The sequence below is a fragment of the Falco rusticolus genome, chromosome 7 (genome assembly GCF_015220075.1).
Source record: "Falco rusticolus isolate bFalRus1 chromosome 7, bFalRus1.pri, whole genome shotgun sequence".
Taxonomy (NCBI): Eukaryota; Metazoa; Chordata; class Aves; order Falconiformes; family Falconidae; genus Falco; species Falco rusticolus.
The window spans coordinates 61776013-61786932 of record NC_051193.1 but is presented as its reverse complement, the minus strand read 5'-3'; the positions used below and the strand labels follow the sequence as shown (position 1 = coordinate 61786932).

The 10920-nt window shown below is 52.0% G+C and overlaps 1 protein-coding gene across 1 annotated transcript; it reads left to right on the top strand.

Annotated features, from left to right (window-relative positions):
• Window positions 1-6830: 6830 nt before the first annotated feature.
• NFKBIA (NFKB inhibitor alpha) lies at window positions 6831-10629 on the top strand. The gene is made up of 6 exons (XM_037395732.1): window positions 6831-7199; window positions 7581-7689; window positions 8209-8419; window positions 8914-9002; window positions 9120-9380; window positions 9884-10629. Exons 1-6 carry the CDS (start codon window positions 6919-6921, stop codon window positions 9929-9931), a joined length of 999 nt encoding a protein of 332 aa, XP_037251629.1. The 5' UTR covers window positions 6831-6918; the 3' UTR covers window positions 9932-10629.
• Window positions 10630-10920: the final 291 nt, after the last annotated feature.

Here is a 10920-nt window from a genome sequence, read left to right as displayed (position 1 = left end):
GGCTTCCTGGACATCTAGGGAAGGCCAGCACCATGTGCCCTCTGGGCTATGCCACGTGCAGGCCCTCCAGATGTCACCATGGTGCACACACAGGGCAGGGAGTTTGCAGAAGAACTGAATGTATTGCCTGTGCACAAACTGCCTGTGCAAGAAAGGCAGAATCCTATCCCAGAGAGATATTTCTGTCTGGAAAACACCACAGCCATAAGTTAGTAAACAACACCCACGAAATCTGAAGAAATCAGAGCCCTAAAAGGCATATGCTAAATGGGAAATCATCCCAGGAATGGATGCAGTCTTGGAAAGAGATAAATTTAAACTCCATCCAGGCTGGAAAATCTGCGTGTCGCCTCCATCTGCTCCCTTTTCCTCCCCAGTGTGACTCCAGTAATGAATCACTGGTCCTGGCACCCTCTGAAAGACAAACTGTTGCTTCCAGTTCCCCTTTACTACAGACAGGTCAAGTACCGCAGGACCGGCTGGCACAGCCAGCCGCTGGCCACTGGCCCAGCAGCAGGGGTGAAGCAGCCCCACAGGGCAGCACTGCTTGTCCCCCCGATCCCACAAGTGATGGTGGCCCCAAACTCACTGCCAGCCATCACCTGCCCCGGGAGAGGTCATGCTCAGAGTAAGCAGTTGGCCGCATGAAAATAAATGGGAATACGAGGGAACAGGAGCTGTGTGAGGAAACGAGGATTTTATTTCTTTTATAACCCATCTGGTGAACCTGTGTCCTGGGAGCGCAGGCGATACCCAGAGAGTGCAGAGCATGGGATGTTTGGAGTTTGGAAGAATCTGCATTTAACCCCCCTGAGCCTGCTTTTAGCATTTCAGACCATAAATCAGAGCTCACCTAACACCCCTATAAATGCAGCCGAACTCTTTGCTGTCCCTTGGAGCTCTTCTGCCAAGAATAACTGAGTTGCCCCAGGCACAGCAGTCCCACTCTCGACAGCCATTTGCAGGCAGAAGGATGGGCTGGCCCAGGACGTGGCACCAGAGGAATATCCAGCCCTTGGCAATGCCACGCGTGCTCCCCGCTGGCACAGCCAATGCTTTGGCTCCGAGCACAGCCCATAACCGCTCCAGAAAAAACTGAAGCTAAAACCATAGGAACTTCCCAAGCAGAGCCCTGGAACTCCCTGATGGCCATTTTGCGTCCTTAAAGCCAAGCCTCGCTTAGCACCATCTCAGCAGCAGCTGCTGCTGAGACCCACTGCCAGCCTCAGGCCATTTGTGGGTGCCAGATGGGGGTTACCCCTCCCAGAGCCATGCAGTCTGCTGGGCTTTGGGGCTCCAAAGGACTTCCACGGGAGCAGAGAGCAAAGAGCATGCCCTCCTCCAGAGAGGGTGTGCACCAGAGGAAATGGCTTCGAGACAGTCCCTCAGCTGGCAGTCCCAGGGCTTTTTCAGGAAGCACCCAGCCCAAAGTTCATCTTCTGTTGTTCTGGTGGTTTTGTTGTTTTGGTTTTTTTTTTTCCTCTCAGGGTTATGGTCTTAGTATTGTCTAGTATTTCCTGCTTCCTCCCCTGGCAGCTCCCCTGCTAGCTCAGGCACACCACTACAGCTCTCGGTGCGGTGCGTTAGCCCCTGCGTTGGCCACATCCGTCCCCAGGGAAATCCCTGGGCCCACATGCAGTTCAGCTTCTAATTAAGGCTTGCCATGTGCCTGTCTGCCGTGGCAGGCCCCCACTGCTCAGAGAAGCAGCGTACTGGCCTTTTTATGTTTATCCAGGATGATTTGCACCCGTTAGCTTTAGGCACAAGGGTTGCACAGGAGCACAAGGAGGCTCGGAGCAAACTGCTGAGATGGATGCTCTCGCTGCCTGTGCACAGCCTCCCGCTTGGACAGCCCAGTGTAACACAGCGCAGGTCTTTAGTTTTCTCAAAATACCATCTGGTACAACAGAGAAATTTCTATCCAGATCCAGCTTTGACCCTCTGGATCCGTAACCCAAACAGTAAGGAAAGGCACCTCCCTCCTTGGCCCAGCCCTGCTGGCTGCCCACGCTCACCCTCTGCCAGGCAGGGCTCTCCCTCCCGAATTCTCACCGGGTCACTTGTCTGCATGTGCTCCTTTCTCCACCTTTGCAAGGTTCCTACTTGCTGGGAAGAACAAGAGACTGCAGCATTACCAAATGTCACAGCTCCCTGCAGAGGGAAAGTCCCTTTTTAATTATTTGCGTGCTCCCAGTTCATACTTTCCCCACCAGGTGCTTCCACTCTGTCTGGAACCACAGAGGGGGCTGTACTGATGGGGAGCAACGTTATTCATATTGCTGAAGGGAAAATTGTACGAGCTCGAGAGACCTGCCTCTGCTTCTTCTTTTCCTCCAGCCCAAGTGTCTTCTTTCCTACATGAAACACATGTGGCAGCAAGCTTTACTGCACCAGGCAGCGAGCATCAGCTTGAAGCTTTACAAGCAACATGCTTTAACAAAACTTCCATGTGAGAAATGGGAACGACACCTGGGAAAACTTGTCTTCCAAGGGGTTGCCAATTTCAAATTACTTGACCTATATTTACCCTTAAGGCATAACAATAAAAGCCGTTTAAATTGATATAGTACATCTCATCCCTAAGGATCCCCAGAAATGCAACCAATTGATACATAAACGGCCCACAGTTCACACAGAGAAATGCAGATCTTCTTAGGGATGCAATACACCAGTTTAGGAGATGCCAAAAATAAGCTGCAGTCTAAAAATAAAACCAGAGACTAGTGTAGCCAGCCAGAAATCTAGGTCCATTACGCTCTGGCCACGACACTTGAGTTAACTCCATTTCTGTACCTGTGGGATGTGGGTAGGATTTTAAATGCCCTAATTTTGACCCTGGTTTTATGTGCCAAAAATTACTCCCCAGACTGTTTGCTGGGATAGTGTATCAGCTAAAATAAGGTGGAGAAATGCTTCCTACTGCATCCACCACATTGCTTTTTGGAGTATCTGACTGACCCATAATAGCCTTCGATGAAAAAGTTTGAGAAGATAGGGATACAGGCCATATGGCACATGTAACACCATCAACCTGGGTGTCCCAGCTGAAAAAAATGGACTTTGCTCAACTTTCCTTCTTCTCATTTGGCCATTTTTTTTAAGCTTTCAAATTAGTGACAGATATTATTATTTTTAGGAAGCAGGAGGGAAATAGGGTTTCCTTGTTTACCACTGGACCAATTGTTTGGAGCTGCCTGGTCCTTATCTCTATAGCAGCAGCAAATGGGAGACTGAGATATGCAGATTTTAATTGCAAAATATTATCAGAATGACAACATTCAGTGTTCCCTGGCTTTCATCACACTAGCCAAGTCCATAGAGTTCTGGAGCAATAAACTGGAGTCCTGTTCCAGAGGGGTATCTGCATGTGCATGCACACGTGCAGACAGCAGGTTTACTTCACCAATTTGCTTTGCATTTGGTTTTAACAGCCTGGACCAAGATCCTGCTGGATGTTGTGAACTGCCTTTCCTGGTACATTTACTGGGAGCCATGCATAGTCCTCCAGATTAAATGAGAGGAAATGGTTAACAGGTATCTGCAGCAGCAATCGCGAAAGGATGGAGTTGAGGGACTGACTCTGGTAAATCAACAGCACCACAGCGACAGCACTAGACGGTTCTCATGATTAGTGTGGCAATCAGGAAATTACAGTTTAATGTGTTTGCTGGAGGAAGCAGCACGAGAATCTTTCATGTACTTTAAAAACTGATTAAAACCCTACTGCCCCTTTTCAGCATTCAGGCACGCCAGGCTGCTTCTCGGAGCCCTGCCAGCTGCTTTCTGCAAGCTAGAATAAAAACAAACATCTCAGCCCTGCAGCTCCACAGCCCTGCCAGTCGAGTGCTCTGGGCACCCAGGGTGGACCAGGCTTTTGCAAAATCTCGCCCTTAGGTATCAGGTGCAAAACCACCTCTTGTGGTTACGGCCTTTTACATTGCTAAAGTGACTTTTAGGTAGCCCCTTGCTCTTGAAGTGCCAGCTGGACCAGGCAGCGGAGACTATCAACATAATCCCAAATAAAAAAAAAAATAATGCAGAGAATGCTAATCTCCTCTCAAGCTGATGAGCGTAAAAAACCCACCCCTGTGAAATTAATGCAGACATAGCAGAGATATTAAATCAGAATGCACAAGAAGACAAAGAGGGTTCAGTTTGGCACAGATGATTGCAGTGTTCCTAAAGTTCGGCTCCTGTTCCAGCCGGGCCAGCCCCTGTCCCTGGGTAGGTACTGCTCTGTCTGAGCCCCCCAGAACTCCAACACCCAGGTGAAGGCCACATAGGAAACCAGGGCTGTGATAGGCTCCACCCTATACCCAAAACCCATAGATCCAAAAGGCAAGTTTGTTTCTTTAAACTCTTTTTCCTTATGTGGACCATGCAGAAAATTGTATAGAAGTGCTAGAATGTGTTAATTTACAAAAAAAAAAAAAAAAAAAAGGACAGTACCTCAGCAGCACAAAAGCAGCATCAACAACCTTCACCACCACTTCCAAACCTTTATACCATCTTCTGTATGCCATCCCTTTAGGCAAATACTGCAGAACTGACGACCTCGTTAGCTGTGGGGGCTTACAGAGAAGACAGCAGCCTTATTTGTTTTAATGTTAACAAAGGTTCTGCTTGCCCCTGCCTCTGCAGCTGGCTACTGCTTTACATGCGGGTGGGGGTTTAGGGCTGACTCCCTTCCCGAGCCGTGCTTTTGGCTGCCTCGTACCCAGGGGTGCTGGCCCATGTCTGGGGCCCCCCGTGACACCCAGGGCCAGGCCACAGAGCGCTGTGGGGCAGCAGCATCTCCCTGGGGCAGGAAGTGGGCTGGCCTGAGCACGACTTTCCATCCAGAAAACATTTTCCACCTCCTTTCCCTCACCTACAACCGGCTGCAGCACTGCCGAGTTGAAACGCGCACAAAATAAAAAGCACCTCGCGTGCCTCCGAAAAGAGGTTTCTGCTGGCAAATGCTCCCTAAAAATAGCCCCGCGTTCGCCTGTGAGAGCAGCTGGAGGTCACGTACAGAAGGAAGCAAAGAACTCGCTTTGCTGAACTCGGTTTGCAGCCATCACAGCGAAGACAGGAAGTTTTGAAGTTTAATTTCTGCTTAGTTTTAGCAAAACCCCAACTGGAGGCAGCGTGGTCCCGGCTGGGCTCGATTCCCTTGCTAGTCAGAGCAGGAGCTTGCTTTCCAACTCCCACCCTCCCTGTTTTTTTTTTTTTTGCAGGGAAGCAGGTAGGAGGGGATTCATTTGTTAATTAAATCTCTCCTGCCAATTTACATCAAAAAGCGGAAACTGTTTCAAGAAGCTCCCAAAACTTTCATAACCCTTAACCTATAAAAGAGTTGTACGGCTTTTTTCTAAACCTGCCCAAAAGCACCACCGGGTTGTCCCAGGCCGAGTGATGAACGATGAAAAAAAGTCCAGGAATGGCACAGCTGGGCTGAAAATCAGGAACATCTGCTCATAGAAAGTCAGATGTTCACCCTCTCCTCTGGCTCCTCCTTTCATCTTTGGATTTTCTCATAAGTTCTTGTTCAAAGGGATGCCATCCCATGGGAAAATGACAAAAGGGGAAAAATGCAGACACTGTTACTCAGTGAGGGCTGCAATAGTTGCAAGAGAAGAAAAATTCTTCATGGGAATCCCCCACATCAGAGAAGTAGAAGCAAAAATTCACCAGGGAAAAATTCAGTGCTGCCAGCCCTGCAGTCAGTGCCTTTTATCCCTATGAGAGCCTGCACCTACCCAGTTTTCATTACCCGCAGATGGCACAACCGCAGTGAAAGGGAGCAGAGAGGAATCGTTAGCAATGGCCAGAGAAAGTAAGAATAATGGCAGAAGGTGTTGTTTCTTCTTAAAAAGGTTTGTTTCATTAGGGATATGTACTTTTTGAAAGGGGCCTGTTTAGTGCTGGACCAGACTGGGCATACAGGAGTGGTGCAGGATTCTCCTTTTTACTCCACTGAAACAGAGCGGAAACTTCCACAGCAGAGATGTGAAATGCTCTGAACACTGATGCAGCACCCGCACACGCGTGGGTACCGTGACCATGCGACACCCGTAGCCATACCCGAATCTCTCCAGAAAGCGATGCCGGGCAGCGTGCTGATGGGCTGCCGCCCCAGCATTGCTCTGGGTGCTGGTGGGTCCCCTGAACTTTCAGGAAGAACTTGGTACCCTGGGCTGGCTGCTCGGCCTGCTCCTGCTCTGAAGAGCAGCGCTGGCTCCCGAGGGAGCGCCTCTCAGCAGCGGTGGTCCTGGCAGGGTGAGGGGCTGCTCCTGAGCAGGTGTGGGCAGCGGGGGGCAGCTCACGGCTGGCAGAGCTTCTACCGGGGGGGTCACCCCAGCTCCCCACGCTCCCAGCCCGGCCGCCGGGCCTCAGCCCCCCCAGCCCCCCCGTGCTGCACAGCCGGGGAGGGGGGGTGCAGGGTGCAGTGCCCCGCACCTCCGGGTGGTTCTTAGCGCGCCGGGCCCCCCGCAACGTGTGCCCCCCCGCAGTGTGTGCCCCCCCCGCAGCAGGCAGCGGGACCCCGCGGCGGTGCGCACAGCCGGTGCCCGCCGGGGAGGGGGCACCGGGAGCCCCAGGGCCGGGCAGGACGGGGAAAGCCCCCCGGGAAAGCCGGCAAGGGGCGGCCGCCCGGGGCGCTGCAGGGAAGTACCGGCGGGGACGCCGGGGAGGCGAGTACTTCCCCCCTGCCGTGGAAAAACGCCAAGTCCCCTCCCGGGCCGGCCTGTTCCCTCCCCTCCGCCGCCACGGGAGGGGCTGCGAGGGGAGGGCCGGGACCGGCCCCAGCCGATCCGCCCTCCCTGCCACCGCCGGCGGCGCCGAGCAGGACCAGACCCGTCGGTCGGGCTTTGACTGGCTGGAAATTCCCGTCCTCGGCGGCTCCTCCCCCGCAGAAATCCCCTCGCCGGGGTGTATATGCGAAGCGCCGCCGCCGCCGCCACTCACTCGCAGCGAAGCCGCAGCGCCGCCGCCATGATCCGCGCCCGCCGCCCCGTCGAGCCGCCGGTGATGGAGGGCTACGAGCAAGCGAAGAAAGAGCGTCAGGGCGGCTTCCCGCTCGACGATCGCCACGACAGCGGCCTGGACTCCATGAAGGAGGAGGAGTACCGGCAGCTGGTGAAGGAGCTGGAGGACATACGCCTGCAGCCCCGCGAACCGCCCGCCTGGGCGCAGCAGCTGACGGAGGACGGGGACACGTAAGTGGGGGTCGGGGAGGAGGGGGGCGCGGGCGGCGGGCCCGGGGCGGGATGCGCTGCCGGCGGGGAGGCGCCGTGCCGTGCCGTGCCGTGCCGTGCCGTGCCGTGCCGCGGCGGGGCGGGGAGGCGGGAGGGGAGGCAGGGCCGGGCGGAAAGTCCCTGGAGGGGCGCCAGGGCCGGGCGGCTCCGCGCCCGCGGAAAGCCCCGGCCGCCGAAAGCCCCGGCTTGCGACACCCGCGCATGACCCTGCCCCGGGCCCGCCTCTGCCCCCTGGGCGCTGTGGGGGCTTCTGACGTGGGGTCCGGGGCTTTTAACGTCAGTTAACGTGTAGTTGTATTTATTTATTTTTATGACTGTTTTTTTTTTTTCTTTTCCCTGCAGTTTTCTCCACTTGGCGATCATTCACGAGGAAAAGGCCCTGAGCCTGGAGGCGATCCGGCAGACGGCCGGGGACCGCGCTTTCCTCAACTTCCAGAACAACCTCAGCCAGGTACTGACACCTCCGCAGCCTGGAACCCAGATCAGCCCCTGCCAGCCCCACGAAAGCCCTTTGGGGAATTCCCCCCCATAAAAAGACCTGCTTTGAATATTTTTTTTTTTAATTGACGGAATCGATTAAATCAAAGCCTACTCAACTCAAAGCCTGCATTCAGGAAAGTCCCCAGCTGGCTCCAGCCGGTCTTAGTACAACGCTTCCTCTCCCCGAGAGTGGCATTTAACACCCGCATTTTTCAGATATGATGCAATGGGTTGCATCCCTCTTTGCCGGGATGGTAATGATACCCTTCATATGGATTGACTGCTCAGTATCCGGAGAGCCCTAAGCTCATCCCTTCCAGACTAAAGGGCAACTCTACAATATGTTGGGAAGCATAAAGAACTGAGTTTATGGGGTCTGGTTTTAATTGGGGGAACAAATCACCAAGTGGTCAAAGAGTCTCTTTGTCCAGACGTTGCTGCCAGGCTGGCAGTGTAACTTATGGGTCTGCGTTTTCTCTTTTGCTTGCAGACTCCTCTTCACCTGGCAGTGATCACCGATCAGCCTGAAATTGCTGAGCATCTTCTGAAGGCTGGATGTGACCTGGAAATCAGAGATTTCCGAGGAAACACCCCTCTGCACATCGCCTGCCAGCAGGGCTCCCTCAGGAGCGTCAGCGTCCTCACGCAGTACTGCCAGCCACACCATCTCCTCGCTGTCCTGCAGGCAACCAACTACAATGGTACGGGCACGCTGCTGTACAACACTGTGGGTGTGCTGTGCTGAGCCTGGGGTTGATGTCCCATAGAGCTCAAAGATCTCTGGAGAGGTGGAGAAGGATCGTTATGCACATGTGAGAGTTGAGGACCCCCAAGCACACAGCAGTGTCTGAATTCTTTAAAATGTCACTGCCTTGTAGGCCTCCTCATTGTTGATTATTGGCTCTCATGGTGCTGAATTTTGCCTTCTTAGTGAGTACCTCTGCGGTGCTCCTGGTTTTTTGGGTTGTAAAAAGTTGCAGTCAAACACTGGAATAAAATATCTAAGAAACCTTTCCAAAATCCAACCCTGTTATTCATACTTAGTGGAAGCTGGAAAGCTCTTCTGGAAAACACCCTTTTGCCATGGATGAATTGCAAACTTAGATGCAGTCCTGTCCTGTCATCTTGATTTTAACTGAATGACAGGGCATTAGGTTAGACTTACTCAGATTTTCCCTTCGTTTGTGTTTTGCAGGACATACATGTCTCCATTTGGCATCTATTCAAGGATACCTGGCTATTGTCGAATACTTGCTGTCCTTGGGAGCAGATGTAAATGCTCAGGTATGTAACATACGCCGTGAATTTAAATGAGCAAGGCTGTGTAGTCATAAGAATCGACGGGTCTGGCACCAGCTCTGGCTCTCCTAACATGCCAAACCTTGTGTTATTTTCACGCAGGAGCCGTGCAGTGGCAGAACGGCACTACATTTGGCTGTCGACCTGCAGAATTCAGACTTGGTGTCGCTTCTTGTGAAACATGGGGCAGATGTGAACAAAGTGACCTACCAGGGCTATTCCCCCTATCAGCTCACATGGGGAAGAGACAACTCCAGCATACAGGAACAGCTGAAGCAGCTGACCACAGCCGAGCTGCAGATGTTGCCAGAAAGCGAGGATGAGGAGAGCAGTGAATCGGAGCCTGAATTCACAGAGGATGAAGTAAGTAGCTGTTTGCGCCTTTTCAAGAGGAAGTGGAAAATCCTGCCCTGTGTAGGTTTTTTTTGTTGGTCCTCCTCTGATGACATGCTCGAGTGACCTCTTACCTGTATACAGATGGGTATAAATAGCCCGTGAAGTAAGGTTAAGCTGTCAACCGTCAGCAAGATGGCAGATGGGGCAAGCACATAAATAGAATAAGAATAAAATGTAAAAAATAACACAAGGGAACAGAGGTTAGCTTCACGCCACATGGTTCTCTGAACACCGTTCTCTTGCTGACACCCACAGAACCTTGTGAGATAAAATTCAAGTTAATGGGTGGTTTTCTCCTCCCAGCATTTGTTTTTCTAACGTTCTCAGTGCTGGCAAACGTAACCATTTTAGTGTAGAAATTTTATACGCTGCTGAAGTCAGGGCATGCAGACTTTGGCAGTTATCCCAGAGTGGATATGGTGCTCCCAGTAAGAGTTTTGCATTAACAGCCTTAATGTTTTTTCTTGCAGCTTATATATGATGACTGCCGTATTGGAGGACGACAGCTGACATTTTAAAGCAGAGCTTCCTGGGAAAAGGAGTGACTGTGTACATATGTATAGAAAAAGGACTGACTTTCTTCATTGAAAAAGAAAGTCGCAATGCAGAGGGAAAAACCAGGAGGGAAATACTACACTGCCCAGCAAGGAGTGTGTAATTGTAACAGGGCGGCTCCAGGTTCTGGCATGTGTTTAAATACAGGAGCGGGATGTGTAGCATCACTAGAGATCTGTGGTTATTCACACCACCTGATAGAGCCACATAGCCAGTCTTCTCAACCCTGTGAAGGTAACAAACTACACATTCAGCCTGCTAGTTACAGAGAGCTATCTTGTGGCATTAAATACCATGAGGGACACGTGTCCTCTCGTGGCAAAGCAGGCTCATACCAACACCCCATCTTCTCGGAGACTGCGTGTTAATTTGTCTTGGACTGGCGGTGCAACCTGGCCGTCCTGACCAACCTCGGCTGCTCTCGGTGGGATGTCCCAGGCGGAGGAGTCAAACCCAGGCGCTGGGGACCTCCTGGCTGCTAGGAGAAAGTAGCAATAATGTTAACTGTGGGCATTGGAAACAGTGTGTTTCACACCATGTGTGTCATAATTGCTACACTTTTTAGCAATTGTATATTGTGTAAATAGTGTACATTTTTTTGTTTATAATTATTTTGGTACATGTGAGAGATGTATTTATTAAAAAAAGTCAGATTACTGCACCTGGTCTGTGAAATGGTTCATTGCCCAGTTTGTTGTCCTGACGTACACGGGAATCCACTTGGTTTGCTTTTTAAGAAACATTCAACTCCTAGCAGACCGATAAAGTCACAGGCTCAGGGGTTTTAGGTGGTTCACCTCAGCAGCGGCGAGGCATCTGAGCAGCTCACAGCTCTCAGCCCTTCTGCTGCAGCTAATTTTGGAAGTAGTCGTAGGTGGTGTTTCCTGCACCCATTGCGGCAGGCGGGTCAGGGGGCTGGGGTTCCCCCTCTCACCCAAGCACCAGGCCACCC

Excerpts from the sequence above, each read along its gene's own strand:
- NFKBIA (XM_037395732.1), top strand. The coding sequence starts at position 6,919 with ATGCGAAGCGCCGCCGCCGCCGCCACTCACTCGCAGCGAAGCCGCAGC. Across the intron at positions 9,003-9,119 it reads GAGCAGATGTAAATGCTCAG|GAGCCGTGCAGTGGCAGAAC; the intron begins GTATGTAACATA and ends ATTTTCACGCAG. Across the intron at positions 9,381-9,883 it reads CTGAATTCACAGAGGATGAA|CTTATATATGATGACTGCCG; the intron begins GTAAGTAGCTGT and ends TTTTTCTTGCAG.